This window comes from Ranitomeya variabilis, chromosome 6 (genome assembly GCF_051348905.1).
Source record: "Ranitomeya variabilis isolate aRanVar5 chromosome 6, aRanVar5.hap1, whole genome shotgun sequence".
NCBI lineage: Eukaryota > Metazoa > Chordata > Amphibia > Anura > Dendrobatidae > Ranitomeya > Ranitomeya variabilis.
In genome coordinates, this window is record NC_135237.1 from 318,963,329 (window position 1) to 318,980,251 (window position 16,923).

Sequence of the window (16,923 nt, forward strand, 5' to 3'; positions counted from 1 at the left end):
AGAGCATGTTAGGTTAGGCTATGGGTTGAACTAGATGGACTTAAAGTCTTCCTTCAACCTTAATAACTATGTAACTAATGTAACTATGTAACTATGTATATTGACTTACAAAGTGGTCCAACAGATTTCCATTGAGGTCATGTGATTTTGAAGATAAGAATACGTTACACTATTTTTGCTTTCAAAAGTGATGGAAAACCCCAATGGACCTCTCACCAAAATGCCCTTGCTTAATTGTGAAAATACCATAATATAAAATGTTCTACTAAATGTAGCAACCAAATGAATTTCATTGAAATTATTAATAAAAAAAAATCCATTAGTTCCTATCACAGTAAAAATACCATATCAGTTAATGACTGATCTGAAATTTTGAGAGACCACACAGACCTGTTTAATGATGGATGTGTTTGGTTAGCTAATACGACAGTCATGTCTGAAGACACTGACTTAGTCCGGTTTCATGCATGGAACAATCACTATGAGTATAATTCCTGGACTGCCTGCAAGTACTCTAACCCAAACCCAACACCCTAATCATGTATATGCTTATGAGGCTGTTGAGTTAGCATCAGTAGACCCTCAGCCAATTTGGACATCATGGGCTGTACTTAGAGCGTGAATGCTGTACTTGTGAAACTGGCCTTACATTTAGGGGTAAGGGATAAGTCTTTTAAATGTGCAATTTACTATTGTGTTAGTAAAATAACTTCAAAAGTTGATCTTGCTTTAAAAACTGAGGACCTTTACACTGGTGCACTATCGCTTTATGACAATTTACTTAAGAAGACCACAATGGAGTTATATATACCTAGAGTCTCACAATCATTGACAAATAATACCATGTGTACAACCTTGTGCATCAAAATAGTTATTTTTAAAATAATGACATACCTCTTCTTGAACAAAGATTGGAGCACTTTTCTGAGAAGCTCCGCTTCTGTGAGGGCCGCCTATGACTAGGAGGACTGTACTGTTGAAAAGATCCTTTACTTTGTCTTGAAGGATATTCAGACATGATGGTGGGCGGATGTGAATGTTGACTTCTTACTGGTCCCTGTGAAGACAATCTGCAGAAAACAAAGTATTGTAAAATGTTTAGCTACTACTTGGGATCGTGAGAAGTTCTTCCACTGCTATAGTCATATATCTACCGCTTCCACAACCATTGGCTTCATAGCAACCATGTAATGGTGAATAGCAAAAGCAGTACTAAAGCACAATACCTTCTTTTGGTGAGATTCACTTTACTCTTAGCTTCCTTTCCTCCTTTCATATAGTGGTAGCCTTCTCAACCCTTTCTGTTAAATGGAATCTGTCAATAGGTTTCTGTTGCCCATATGAGAGCTGCATGATATAGGTGCAGAGATTCTAGAGTTGTATCACTTACTGGGCTGCTTGCTGCAGTTTTGATAAAATCACTGTTTTATCTGTTGCAGATCTACCAGTTCTCTGGATGCTGAGCTCTGTTTTAACCCAGTCCACATTGCTTATTGACAGCTTGCTGTGTACACTGTGTGTACTGTTTTGAACAGCTGACATGTGCCCGGAACAGCTGCGGGTGGAATCGCGATCCACTCACTGCAATTAACCCGTTAAATGCCGTTGTCATACTCTGACAGCGGCATTTAACATGCACTTCTGGCAATTGCGCCGGAAATCCGCCCATCGGTGACCCCCATCACGTGACCACAGGTCACCGATGGGATGGCATGACAACCAGAGCTCTCTTGCAGAACCTCTATGGTTGTCAATGCTGGATTGCTATGAGTGCCACCCAGTGGTCGACGCTCATACAACCGCTCATACGACGCTCCAAAAATTATGGAATCACCGGCCTTGGAGGATGTTCATTCAGTTTAATTTTGTAGAAAAAAAACAGATCACAGACATGGCACAAAACTAAAGTCATTTCAAATGGCAACTTTCTGGCTTTAATAAACACTAAAAGAAATCAAGACCAAAAAATGTGGTAGTCAGTAATGGTTACTTTTTTTAACCAAACATAGGGTTAAAATTATGGAGTCACTCAATTCTGAGGGGAAAAAATTATGTAATCATGAAAAACAAACAAACAAAAAAACACTCCAACACATCATTAGTATTTTGTTGCACCACCTCTGGCTTTTATAACAGCTTGCAGACTCTGAGGCATGGACTTAATGAGTGTCAAAGAGTACTTGTCATCAATCTTTCTCCAACTTTCTCTGATTGCTGTTGCCAGATCAGCTTTGCAGGTTGGAGCCTTGTCATGGACCATTTTCTTCAACTTCCAAAGATTTTCAATTGGATTGAGATCCGGACTATTTGCAGGCCATAACATTGGCCTTATGTGTCTTTTTTCAAGGAATGTTTTCACAGTTTTTGCTCTATGGCAGGATGCATTATCATCTTGAAAAATTATTTCATCATCCCCAAACATCCTTTCAATTGATGGGATAATAAAAGTGTCCAAAATATCAACATAAACTTGTGCATTTATTGAAGATGCAATGACAGCCATCTCCCCAGTGCCTTTACCTGACATGCAGCCCCATATCATCAATGACTGTGGAAATTTGCATGTTCTCTTCAGGCAGTCATCTTTATAAATCTCATTGGAACGGCACCAAACAAAAGTTCCAGCATCATCACCTTGCCCAATGCAGATTTGCGATTCATCACTGAATATGACTTTCATCCAGTCATCCACAGTCCACGATTGCTTTTCCTTAGCCCATTGTAACCTTGTTTTTTTCTGTTTAGGTGTTAAAGATGGCTTTCGCTTAGCTTTTCTGTATGTAAATCCCATTTCCTTTAGGCGGTTTCTTACAGTTCGGTCACAGACGTTGACTCCAGTTTCCACCCATTCGTTCCTCATTTGTTTTGTTGTGCATTTCCTGTTTTGGAGACATATTGCTTTAAGTTTCCGGTCTTGACGCTTTGATGTCTTCCTTGGTCTACCAGTATGTTTGCCTTTAACAGCCTTCCCATGTTGTTTGTATTTGATCCAGATTTTAGACACAGTTGACTGTGAACAACCAACATTTTTGCAACATTGCGTGATGATTTTCCCTCTTTTAAGAGTTTGATAATCCTCTCCTTGGTTTCAATTGACATCTCTGGTGTTGAAGCCATAATTCATGTCAGTCCACTTGGTGCAACAGCTCTCCAAGGTGTGATCACTCCTTTTTAGATACAGACTAATGACCAGATCTAATTTGATGAAGGTGTTAGTTTTGGGAATGAAAATTTACAGGGTGATTCAATAATTTTTTCCCTCATAATTGAGTGACTCCATAAATTTTCCCCTATGCTTGGTTTAAAAAAATTAACCATTACTGACTACCACATTTTTTTATCTTGATTTCTTTTAGTGTTTATTAAAGCAGGAAGTTGCCATTTGAAATGACTTTAGTTTTGTGCCATGTCTGTGATCTGCTTTTTTTCTACAAAATTAAACAACTGAATGAACATCCTCCAAGGCCGGTGATTGCATAATTTTTGCCAGGGGTTGCAGCAAGTCAGTAATTCTGCTACATACAGGCAATCTGATCATTGCCGATCGGGTTGTAGCAGCTTCTAGTCTCCCATAGAGACTATTAAAGCATGCCAAAAGTAAAAAAAAAATGTTTTAAAAATATAAAAAAAAAAAAAAAAATGAATGTTCAAGTCATTTCACCACATTCAAAATAAAACAATAAAAAAAAAATCAAACATACACATATTTGGTATCGCCACATTCATAATCGCCCGATCAATGTAAAAAATAATTCACCTGATCGCTAAACAGCGTAGTGAGAAAAAAAGCCAACATGCCAGAATTACGTTTTTTTTGGTCGCCGCAACATTTAATTAAATGCAATAACGGGCAATCAAAAGATCGTATCCAACTCAAGATCAGGAAAAATGGAGATGCTACGGGTTTCGGATAATTACGCAGTTTTTTTGTTTTTTTTTTAAACAAACTTTGGATTTTTTTTCACCACTTAAATAAAAAAAAACCTAGACATGTTTGGTGTCTATGATTCTCCAGATCATTGAGTTCATAATGGCAGGTTAGTTATAGCATTTGGTGAACACGACTAACCAGCAAGGCCTTATACAGTATCTGAAAAAAAATATCAGAAGGAGTAGCAACGGATAACGATTCGAAAATTAAAACATAACTTTTACTGAGTTATTTTTTAAAAGAACTTACCATATATATTAAAGTGCTGTGTCAAAGTGCTAGGTGCATAAAAAAATGAAAGAAATATATATATAAAAAAGGCAAACTTAGAGAGACAGGATACCACTAAATGTATTACTAAGGGACTATTCTCACATTCGGAATGTCACTAAGAGATTGTCTCAATAATCGTGATTCTTACTAAAACATTCTTGTACCATAGAATCCTTTTATTTTGTATCCCGGAAGTGATGATTTTGGCATCCGGAAATGTGGCGCCTCAGTGCACCTATTTAAGGCAGGTAACTAGAGAAGCGCGGCAGCTCTGCTCATTTTTGAAAATGTCATTATCCCCTGATGAATCAGTGTGAGGAAACGCATCAGGAGACATTATGGTAATATGGTACCGTGCAACAATATGAAAATGAGGATTACCGGTGTAGACTATGCCTGAACCGAAGGGTTTCCCAGAAAGTTATCCTGCGGACCCAGATGAGTATATACGGTTTACGCAAAGCACATTCAGTCCACTATTTGAACCCATGCCATTGATTTATTGGCATTGATATATTCGGAATATATAGTGGTATAAGGCTGCGTGATTGAGATGTGACTGATGGGACATCTCAGAAGAAACCTATTGATGAGCATACTGATTGTATTCCACTGAATGGTCTAAAGAGACTGAACGAGAATGATTCATTTATGATATGAGATTGGTCTCACATGATACTGTATTAATATGCCAGGATGAAAGATGTTTTTTTTTTTTTTTTAGGTGAATTGAACATCTAAATGGTTTATTGCATCCAGGCTATGACGGTGTACTGGATTTATACCTAATGAAATATGAATATCGAGACATAGGCAGTATTCAATAAAAGGATTCTATGGTACATGAATGTTTTAGTAAGAATCCCGATTATTGAGACAATCTTTTAGTGACATTCTGAATGTGAGAATAGTCCCTTAGTAATACATTTAGTGGTATCTTGTCTCTCTAAGTTTGCATATATTTATTTATTTCACTTTTTATGCACTTAGCACTTTGACACAGCACTTATATATACACAGTATATATATATATATATATATATATATATATATATTTATATATATATATATATATAGTAAATTCTTTTAAAAAATAACTCAGTAAAAGTTATGTTTTAATTTTTGAATCGTTATCCGTTGCTACTCCATTTGGTGAACATGGTAAGAAAAAATCCAAAAAAAGTTGTGGAATTGGACTTTTTTTTTTTTTAAATTTCACAGCACTTGGAATTTTTTTCCCGTTTTCGAGTACACGATATGGTAAAACCAATGGTGTCGTTCAAAAGTACAACTCGTCCCACGAAAAACAAGCCCTCACATGGCCATATTGATGGAAAAATAAAAAAAGATATAGCTCTGGGAAGAAGGGAAGTGAAAAACAGAAACGGAAATGGCCTGCGGTGCGAAGTGGTAAATACAATACAGGAATAATCAAGGTCAAGCACCACTCATGATTTCACAGAAGCCAAGGGTTTTGTGTTTGTTTGTTTGTTTTTTTTAAGAACAAGCACAAACTTACATATCTTACAAACGTTATTCTAACATCGTGTTTAATAAAATATATGATCCATATAGAAACATATTAAAGCAAAATCCTGTCAATGGCCATAAATATCACATCCTATTAATTCAATGACTCTAAACTCTGTACCTGTCTTGTGCTCTCCTGTCTCTCCTTTCTCCATGCCGTTGTCCATTGGAGCTGGACCGTTCTCTTCTTTGTCCGCCATTGTATGATCTTTGAGAAGGTGGGTTCCTATCACTATTTACATGTCTTTGAGAGTGAGACATTGTCGTTCACAGGAATGCACAGGACCAGCTCACAGAACAGCAGTCACAGTCCTTTCAGCGCTGAGTTGAGAATGACATATCTTATGAGATACATCTGCTGCACAACAATTAGCAAAAACATAAATTAATTCCATGTGTATGGCTTTGTTTCACGTCACATGGTTCTTGTAATATATTTATTTTTTTCATTAGCGCCATCCACAGTTACAATAAAACTATTTCATATTTATATGACTTCTAGCTAAGACGACCTATGTATTTATGTGATACGTATACCTTATAGAAACACACCATAACATAAGTAATATAATGTCACTATCCGTGGTTATTCAAATTAAAGGTTTAGTTTTATTAAAAAAAAAAAAAAATATATATATATATATATATATATATATATATATATATATATATATATATATATATATATATATATATATATAATAAAAATATATTAAAATTAGTGAGGAGCTGTGCACCAAAGAAAGTTCAAGGAAAAAACAAAGGTGAGTATAATAATAATAGTGTTGTGTCCTCTAGAATTACATATGTAATACATATACGGTAAATACGGGTAATAAATAAGTAATAGAACACATAGATTAATAATTAGATATAGTGAAACAAATCTTAGCTGCTATCCAGTAATAAACATTCCGTAAAGAGAACAACAAAGGCATAGAAAACCCCAAGACTCCAACATATGTTTCGCTCAGTAGCTTTCTCAAGACTCCTTGGCAGATGTTTCACTATATAAAATGATTTATCCATGTTCTATTACTTATTTATTACCTGTATTTATATGCTGAAAACTTCTTTTTTGCTATGTATTATATATTTAGTTTTAGAGAATATATTATTATTGTTATTATTATTATTATACCCATTCCCCATACATTTTTCCCATGAACTTTCTTTGATGCACAGCTCCCCACTAATTTTAATATACATGTATGTATTAATGAAATTATACCGGTCATTAAAAATCTTATTGATATTGTGGTTATTCACTTTGTTTTTAGGTTATTTAGTATTCCCTAGGTTACCGATTGCTTATTCCAACACATTTTCAGATAAATATGCTTATGTACGGTACATCAAAAATAAAAATAATTAATTTTTGAAATGGTCTTTTTTGAGTTGTTAACACTCATTTTATTTATATTTTTTAAAAATAAAGAAAAAAAATAAAATGCAAATAAGAACCATCAGTAATTGTTTTGTATTAATATTTATCAGACAGAATTTATGATCTATTGGAAACACACTTCATTGAAAAAATATAATTTAACTTTGTGTAAACAGATGCTCGAGAGTTTTGTGTCTCCATGATTACACACTACATGCAAGCTCTTGACTATAGTCTGGTCCTGCAGTTATTAGCTACATCTTACCCATCCTGCTGTAATGTCTGTATCTAAAATAGGGGCAGATAGATCACCTCTATGCCGTGTAATGATATAGTGGCACTAGGCAAGCTGGCAGCTGGTGTCGACTTTCAACAGATTGCTTATATCTAGAAAAGAATTTAACATTCTCTTTAATTCCCATGGAGGGGATTTAATCTTCCTGTAACCTGGGCGACTCTTTTGATCCAAGGATGATCAAAAAGTGCACTAAGTTCTGAGATCTCTACCTTAGTAGTTCTAAGATGCAAGTTCATATTTAGACCCACAAAAAAAAAATCAAAAGGAACGAAATATTTAAGATCCTTAAGAAAAACGAACACAGGCTGGCCCAAACATTTAAAAAAGGCATTCCAAGTCCTCAGCTGAATCCTAGAGGTAATCTTCCTGCTTGTTGAGGGGGTAGAAATACCCTGGTCCGATCAAACCCTACTTTATAATTTTAACAGTCTCGCTTCAAGTTTCATGATACAAGGTGGGGCATTTCCACTATTGTGTGAAAGGCAAGGCCCTAAGATAGAAGAACTTTCCTGACAGGGATAACCCATGGATCTGAAATGCAGTTTCTTGAGCCATCTGAACCAAACTTACCTTGGCCAAAAAGGGGACTTTTAGCATTACTGTGGCCCAATTCTATCCTATTTTTAAAAAAGCCTTTAGACACAGACAAAAGTGTAAACCTTGAACCCCATCCAAAACTGAGAAAGGTTACCCACTTTCCTGGACTGATCTTTATTAAAAAGGGAGAAGATTCTAGGGCACTTCTTTTGTTCTCGTGGCTATCATGTCTTTATCTGGTCTTCGGCAAAATCTGGATACTTGTGTGAAGACCTGCCAATTAATCAACTCCCAACAAGTTAACTGCAGAGAGGGATAGAAAGTGGACCTCTGTGAGGTAGAAAATCTGAAATAAAATAGACATCGGGGAGGAGGATCTTGTCCCTCCCTCCCTGTTTATGTACAGTCATGTCCAATTTGCCTGTTTTTTCTTGCTCCAATACACAAAAAGGAAACAAACGTGTATAACAAAACATGAGTAATTGCAATAATTTTCCTGGAGATATACCTCTTTTTCCAGAACAGTTTTAAGAGTGCCAACACTTTTGGCCATATCTGTATGCTACTGCTTTGGCATTATCTAGTAGGACTTTCACTTTCTGCTCATCCAAGTGCAGGGGACTTTGGGACATGGACAGCAGAACTGCTCTCAACTACCTGTCATTCTGAGATTCCATCCCAGGGAATGATCTCACACCCCTAGAATAAGCAAAGACTGTGATTGAGCTACTCGACATATAAGGCTTGTGCCAACCTTCTTGGAGAATACCTGACCTCAAGGAAGAGAAATAGAGAGACTTCTAAAGAAAGAATTAACCAATTCCAGGCAAAAAAAGATATAGGGCTGAAAGGGACCCATTTTACTGAAGTGTTGCAAGAGGTCAATAGACCTAAAACTGACATTGCTACCTTTAGGGACACACAGAGAACAGACATTATTTTTTGAGTCAAATCTTACTTTTGGGAATTGGAAGGAAATATATCAGAATTACCGAGTCCAGAATGACACCAATAAAATTACACAAGTTTTGGCGAGACAGGATTTCTCCGTTTATTATTCACCACAGCACTTCAAGACTTTATCACAATAGAAATCTGAAGCTTTATTCTCTATTCTCAATATATCTATAGCTGCCAAGACACAGTCTTTAAAAATATAAAAAACATAAGTATGGATTGATTCCATCAAAAATTTTATGGCAACATGGGTGTTTGTTTAACCCCTTCAGATCTATACAGTGGCACGTAAAAGTTTGGGAACCCTTGATCAAAATTGCATGTACACATATACTGTATGTAATTTCTAATCATATCCATGCAAATTGCCTCTTCTGAGAAAAAGAGGACTTAATTCTATAGCGCCACCTGTTGGAAGTAGCGATCCTACAAGTCACAATCAACCCTTTAACGAGTCGTGCAATATGACTTAGGATAAAAGCCAAATCAGTATCTCAATTCGCAGACACAGTGTTTCGGGCTGTTGGCCCTCGTCAGTGCGAAGCAGGAGAACTGATTTGGCTAGGTGAGAGGCTCTGGACTGGGGTCTAAGGGGTAACGGTTCTCCTTATGGAGAGTGACATACCAGCCAGCCGGCTTGTCAAGGTAAGGAGGCTTATTCGCCATGCAATGCTCCTCTGGGAAATTAAATATGTTACCCCTTAGACCCCAGTCCTAGCCAAATCAGTTCTCATGCTTCGCACTGATGAGGGCCAACAGCCCGAAACACCGTGTCTGCGAATTGAGATACTGATTTGGCTTTTATCCTAAGTCATATTGCACGACTCATTAAAGGGTTGATTGTGACTTGTAGGATCGCTACTTCCAACAGGTGGCGCTATAGAGTTAAGTCCTCTTTTTCTCAGAATAGGCAATTTGCACATTTAATTTCCCAGAGAAGCATTGCACGGCGAATAAGCCTCCTTACCTTGAAAAGCCAGCTGGTATGTCACTCTCCATAAGGAGAAACGTTACCCCTTAGACCCCTAATCATATCTACTACTTTAATAGTAGAATATACAGCAACTGGCCATAACATTACAGCCACTGAAAGGCAAAGTGAATATCAATTTTCTGTCAAAAGGAAATATACAGTGACATGTAACAATTTGGGCACCCCTGGTCAAAATTACTGTTAGGGATCACACTCATCAGCATAAATAAAATATGTCCTATGTTGTTCCTGAAAAGTAGGACAATGCTATTTTTCTCACCTAACATCGGTATGACATGCATATGCAATCCGTCTGCATTCGTTTATTAACAGCAGCTTTTACATATAGTAATCCTCTATCATTTCAAGCTAGTTTACTAACTAATAAAACAATCTTAGATACAGATATAGATAGATAGATGTCTGAGATATATAATCATTGCAGTGTGTGTAGCTTACGCTACATGTATTTAGCTAATTACTAAATAAAGGAAAATGGTGTGGGTCCCCTTACTTTTTCTTACCCAGCTGAAGGAAAGTCAACAGCTGGGGGCTGATGTTTATAGTCTGGGAAGGGGTAATAAACATGGAGCTTCCCAGGCTATTAATATCAGCTCACAGTTGTCTACTTAACCTTTAATGGTTATTAAAAAGGGGTGACAAAAAAATGACATTGAGTCCCCCTATAATTAATAAAATGCAAATGCTTGGCAGACAGCTGCAGGCTGTAATTAATAGCCTAGGAAGGGGTCATATATTGGTCCTCTCCCAGAATAAGAACATCAGCCCTCAGCTCAAGAAATGACATCCATTAGCCTCTGCTCTTCCCACTTGTGCTGGTGTGGTGGCAAGTGGAGTTATAGTATTGGGGTTGGTTAGCTTTGTAAAGTCAGCTAACATCACACCCAGAGATTAGTAATGGAGAGGCTTCTATCAGACGCCCTCATTACTAATCCCATAGTCAAATGAAATAAAGACACACACAGAATAAAGTACTTTAATTGAAATAAAGACATAGACTCCTTTATTTCATATAAACACTCCCCTCCCTCTTTTATCCATTTATTACTGTAAAGTAAAAAAAAAATAAAAAAAATAAAGCACAATATTCCTCACCTGTCTGCAGATAATCCCTATGTGATGCTGCTACATCTGGATGGTTTGATGAGTGGTGGCATGATATGACCACTCAGCAAGTCAGCCAGAACACACGGAGACGAACGTGATTACGCTCCTGCAGTGCCTTGCGCTGAAGTGAGTAAGGTCACCGGAGTTCATAGCCGATGAACCCTTGTCACCTTGCTGATGTCACCACTCCCATTGTGAGAATTTTCTTGTGCTTTAGCAGTATACTTTGGGTTATTGTATTGTTGGAAGGTGTACCTCTGTCCCAGTCTCAAATCACTGACAGACTGAAGCAGGTTTTGGTGAAGAATATCCCTGTATTTTGCACCATCCATCTTCTCCTCGACTTGGACCATTCAACCTGTCCCTGCTGCCCAAAAATATCCTCAGAAGATGATGCTGCCACCACCATGTTTCACTATGGGGATGGTGTTCTTGGGGTGATGATCTGTATTGGTTTGGCACCAGACATAGCATTACCCTTGCTGGCCAAAAAGTTCAAGTTTGGTCTCGCCTGACCAAAGCACCTTCCTTCATATATTTGGGGAGTCTCAAACGTTTTTTGGCAAAAACAAAATGATCCTTACAATTTGTGTGTGTAGTAAAGCCTTTTTTTCTGCCCACTCTTCCATAAAGGACTCCACTATGGAGTGTATGGCTTATTGTGGTCATATGGACAGAAACTCTAGTATCTGCTTGGGAGCTCTGCAGCTACTTCAGGGTTACCTTTAATCTCTGTGCTGCTTCTCTGATTAATGCCGTCCTTGCCTGGGCTGAGAGTTTTGGTGGACAGCCCTCGTCAAGTTTGTTGTGGTACTATGTTCTTAAATGTATATATCCTGACAGACCATGTGACACTAAGATTACACACAGGTGCAATTCTTTTCACTAAGCATGCCACTTATGAAAGTAGCTGCTTGCAACAGAAATTTTTAAGGGCTTCATAATAAAAGTGATGAATACATATGCACATGCCTTTTTTGTTATTTGATCCTATAAATTTAATTTATGCCAATATTTTTCTCACTATTTAGTAGTAGTAGTGATGAGCGAACACTAAAATGCTTATGTTCTCATTAATCGAAACGAGCAGGTCAGATGCTATGACGGGCTCAATAATGCAGCTGAGTTGTTATGCCTCTCCACAGGTAGAGCTTGGTCCCCAGGGCAGTTAGAGGTGTGGGTGGCAATGTTACTAGTGACAGGTAGAGGAGTAGAGTAGATGATGCCAGAAAGAAATGGAAGGACACAGCTTGTTGCAGTTCTCACGGTTTTACTCACAGTTCAGGCTCCCCAGACCGGGTGCTGTGTCCTCCAGGTGTGAAGTCCAGGTAACTCTCTGGCAAGTTGGTCACTTATCCAGAACTCCTCTTTTATATATGCCACTCCTGGCCATCTTTCTGTGCTGGCTATCACCTCTCCTGCCCTGCGCTTGCCACCCAGTGTACCAAGCCGGTGAATGCGGGTCTTGTTGGGTGACATACACTGTCCCCTAGACCCTCTGTGTCCACCTTTTCGGCGAGTAGGTGCAAATGTGGCTGCTGCACCTACAGTCACAGCAGCCTCCGGATTGCTAGCTGGAGCCTGAAGTTTTCCCACTAGTTCAGGGGCTGGTTCCACCACTGCAGCTTGGTTCCTCCACTGACACAGGTCAGCCTGGATACGGGTCCCACAGGTGGCTTCCGCACTACATTTCCAACTTATTTCCTCCACTATATATGAACAATATTAACGTCCTAAGGACTTAGCGTCTCAGTAATGTCTTCAGCAGATAGACGCTGATTTGGGGGCAATAAAGACATCAGCGGTTAATGTCATAAACACAGGTTGTAATGTAACAAAATAGGTAAATAGCCAAGGGGGGTGTGGGGTGAATACTTTCGCAAGACACTGTATAGTGAAGACTCCAGATTCCATAGAAAGAAGGCCCTCAAACATATGGTACTGGACCAACAGCTTCTTGTTTTCTCTTCCACTTGCATAGTGGCTCTTATACTAAGGCTATGTGCACACGTTGCGGATTGGGGTGCAGAATTTTCTGCACAAAATCCGCATCTCCTGGCAGAAAATGCAGGTGCAGATTTTACGCGTTTTTCTATGCAGATTTTGTGCGTTTTTGTTGCGGATTTTGTGTGGATTTCATGCGTTTTTTTTTAACCACTGCGGATTTTTATAATGGAAGGGTGCAGAAACGCTGCAAATCCGCACAAAAGAAGTGACATGTTATTTCTTTTGATCTGCAGCGTTTTACATGTGGAATTTTCTGCACCATTAGCACAGCATTTTTTTCCTATTGATTTACATTGTACGGTAAATCACTTTGCGGATCTGCAGCGTTTCTGAGCCGAAAAAAAACGCTGCGGATCCGCACTAAATCCGCATCGTGTGCACAAAGCCTAAGGCCGGTGTCACACTAGCGAGTTTTACGGACGTATGAGTGCAGAAAATACGTCCAGAAAATACGCATTGCACACGGCCCAATGATTCTCTATGGGGCATCTCCTATCTGCCGTATATTACGCATCCGTAATATATGGCATGTTACGGGCGTAGAAAATCGCAGCATGCTGCGTTTGTCAGCGTATCGAGCAAAAAATCTGCCAATGAAAGTCTATGGGGGCAAAAACAAAACAAACAACAATATTCCATACCTTCCGTCGTTCAGTCTTGTCCCACGCTGTAAATCCAGCTAATGCAGCTGTGCTCCTGACTGTAAACATTGGGGAATGAATGGAATGCAGGGGAATGTACTGTAGTTACTGTCGTAGCTGTTTTCATTCTGACCCAAATGTCAGCACGCCAGATCACCAGTGAGGCCTAATTGTGGAATTACGCCCGTTATTTTACAAGCTCGCTTGGAGACAAAGGACAACTCACACATATCCTGTGAGCAAGTCACTTTTATCTGATATATTAAAAGCCAAAGCAATGTTTTATACCATTTACACAAAATGTATTTCAATGTAACTCATGTAGCCCCCACCATCACCCAGGGTCATACTGACCTTTATTCCTCACAACGTACCAAAAACATGTTGTGACTGACTATTGAGAACATACATGATAAGAAGTGTAGTCTCCTTGAAGGGGAGACCATCAGACTACTGCGTTAACAGATTCTAGTAATTCTAGCAATTAAAGGCAAGAGGCACTTAAAGGCAAGGCAGTTAAAGGCAAACTATTAACCCTTCTATAACATTACCTCGGGTCGTGGTGATGCGCCCTCAGAATATTTTCTCAAGCTCGAGTTCATATGAGTTCATCCAGCAGGGGGAGCATCACTGCGACTCGAGGTAACTACAGTACATTCCCCTGCATTCCATTAATTCACCAAGTTTTACAGTCAGGAGCACAGCTGCATTAGCAGAGCTCCTGGGTGTAAAATGATTTAACCCCTTCAGATGGATTTACAGCGTGGGACAAGACTGAACGACGGAAGGTATGGAATATTGTTGTTTGTTTTGTTTAACTTTATTTCAGGTGACAAGGGTCTTCAGGTGGATTAAGAGTATAATAAAATATTAAAACACCATGTGTCTTTTTATTTAATTAAAATACTTTTTAATAATGTGTATGTTAAGGCTAGCAAAAACGCACCGATTAAATATAGATGTTATTATTGGTGCGTTCGCCGCCCGGGGTCCACCGTGCAGGAGGAACCTGCTGCTAGCAAATGACGGCACTATATGGCGGTTTAAGCGAACTCTGTTACTTCACAGAGTCGCACGGAAACAAGACGCTGTGCCCTGTTAACCCCACAGGAGTTCACAGCTAACTGCTGAGCAGAAGGCAGTCTGTGGTCACGCAAACATACAATCTCACCGGAGGAGCCGGTATTCTAGGGGCTTATTTCAGCCGGGGCCCTAAATCCACGCACACAATCTCCTCGCCGGAGGTGCCGGCATTCTAGGGGCTTATTTCAGCCGAGTCCCTGAACACACACATAAATGTGACCACACTGGCGCATGCACATAACAGATTTGATACTAGCGCATGGCCATGCAAGCCTTATATAGCTGCAGCAAGTAAAAGACCTTCCTAGAAGGACCGATGAGAGACTGCCATACCTGAGCATGTGACCCTAGATCTCCACTGAGAGATCTTGCCCTGGGCATGCTCAGTGTGTGCAAAGCAGGACTTAGTCCTAGCACCTACAGGACCTTCCTGAAAGGACCAATGGACTTAGCTGCAGTATCTAACCATGTGACCCTCGATCTCCACTGAGAGATCTTACTCAGGGCATGCTCAGAACGAGAAAAGCAGGACTTAGTCCCAGAAGCGTCTGCTCGCCGCTGCCCAGCACTGACTTCAATGGCAGAAGCAGGAAAAGCAGCAGTAACTCATTTTACAGAGTGGGACTGAGCAAGACGCTGGGACTGACGTCTCCGCTGAGCAGGCTCCACTGCGGCAGGAGAAGAATGGGAGACCGCAGCAGAGAAGGCCCGAGATTCCCCCTGTGCAGAGGTGGGAACTCGACCCCTAACATTACCCCCCCTCCTTGGGCCTCGCTAAGGCGGCAATGAGCTGCGGAGCCCGAATGTGCTCAACCGTCTCCCAGGACCTATCCTCAGGACCGTAACCCTTCCAGTCCACCAAATAAAACTTTTTGCCACGTACCACCTTGCACCCCAGAATAGCATTCACCTCAAAATCGTCCGTAGACGAACCCGATGTCCCGGCAGATGACTCAGAAAACCGGGACATGTATACGGGCTTAAGGAGGGACACATGAAAGGTGTCGGTGATACCTATGTGTGGAGGAAGAGCTAGACGACAGGATTAACCTGTTCGAGGACCTTGAAAGGACCCAAGTAGCGAGGTGCAAACTTAGTGGACTCAACTCGCAGCCTGATGTTACGGGCGGAGAGCCACACTAAGTCGCCAGGAGCAAAGATCGGAGCGGGGCACCGATGTGCATCGGCGGAGGACCTCATTCTCTCCTTGGAGGCCTGGATGGCATCCTGAGTGCGGTCCCAAATGTCCCGTGCCTCCACAGCCCAGTCTGCCACCCTGGAGTCGGCAGAAAACACGGGCATATGCACAGGAACCCGCGGATGCTGACCGTAATTAAGAATGAATGGAGTCTGACCAGTGGAGTCGGCTACGGCGTTGTTAAGCGCAAACTCCACCCACGGTAGCAAGGATGCCCAGTCATCCTGCCTAGCAGAAACAAAATGTCGCAGATATGTGACCAGAGTCTGGTTGGCCCTCTCTACCAACCCATTCGTCTTGGGATGATATGCTGAAGAGAGATTCAACTCAATGCTGAGTAGACGACAAAGCTCTCTCCAGAACCGAGACGCAAACTGGGGACCCCGGTCACTGACAATTTTGTCCGGCATACCGTGTAGGCAAAAGACATGTTTAGTAAACAACGCTGCCAGAGCCCGTGCAGAAGGTAGCCGTGGAAGAGGCACCAAATGCACCATTTTGGAAAAATGGTCTGTGATCACCCAAATAATGGTGCAGCCACGGGACTTGAATAAGCCCACCACAAAGTCCATCCCGACCATCTCCCAGGGCCTGTCTGCTACCGGCATGGGATAAAGTATGCCAGCTGGCCGTTGTCGAGTAGACTTATTTTTGGCACAGGAGACACATGCCCGAATATAGTCTCTGACGTCACGGGCCATATGCGGCCACCAGTACGTCCTCGCCAGAAGCTCAGATGTCCTTTTGGTCCCAAAGTGTCCACCCACCCTGGACGAGTAAGCCCAAGAGAGAACCTCCGGTCGCAAATTTGCTGTCACGAAAGTCTTACCCGGGGGCACAGACTCTAGCGAAACTGGAGCCACGGTCCTCAGACTCTCAGAAGGGACAATAAGCCGAGGTTCCTCCTCCTCTGCTGATGACACTACGGAGCGGGAGAGAGCATCGGCATGAATGTTCTTCTCCCCGGAGAGAAAATGGAG

General features: G+C 40.5%; 1 protein-coding gene across 4 annotated transcripts in view; it reads right to left on the minus strand.

Moving 5' to 3' along the window:
* LOC143782369 (MARVEL domain-containing protein 3-like) overlaps positions 1-16,923 on the minus strand; it is a 67,241-nt gene that overhangs the window by 26,422 nt on the left and 23,896 nt on the right. For 3 of the 4 annotated variants that reach the window (XM_077269749.1, XM_077269746.1, XM_077269747.1), the window contains 2 exons: positions 5,856-6,092; positions 895-1,070 (listed from right to left, as the gene is read on the minus strand). In XM_077269749.1, coding sequence (XP_077125864.1) covers positions 895-1,070; positions 5,856-5,995 — 316 coding nt within the window. In that variant the 5' untranslated portion in view covers positions 5,996-6,092. The remainder of the gene's footprint in view (positions 1-894; positions 1,071-5,855; positions 6,093-16,923) is intronic. The other variant, XM_077269748.1, reaches the window with a different exon arrangement.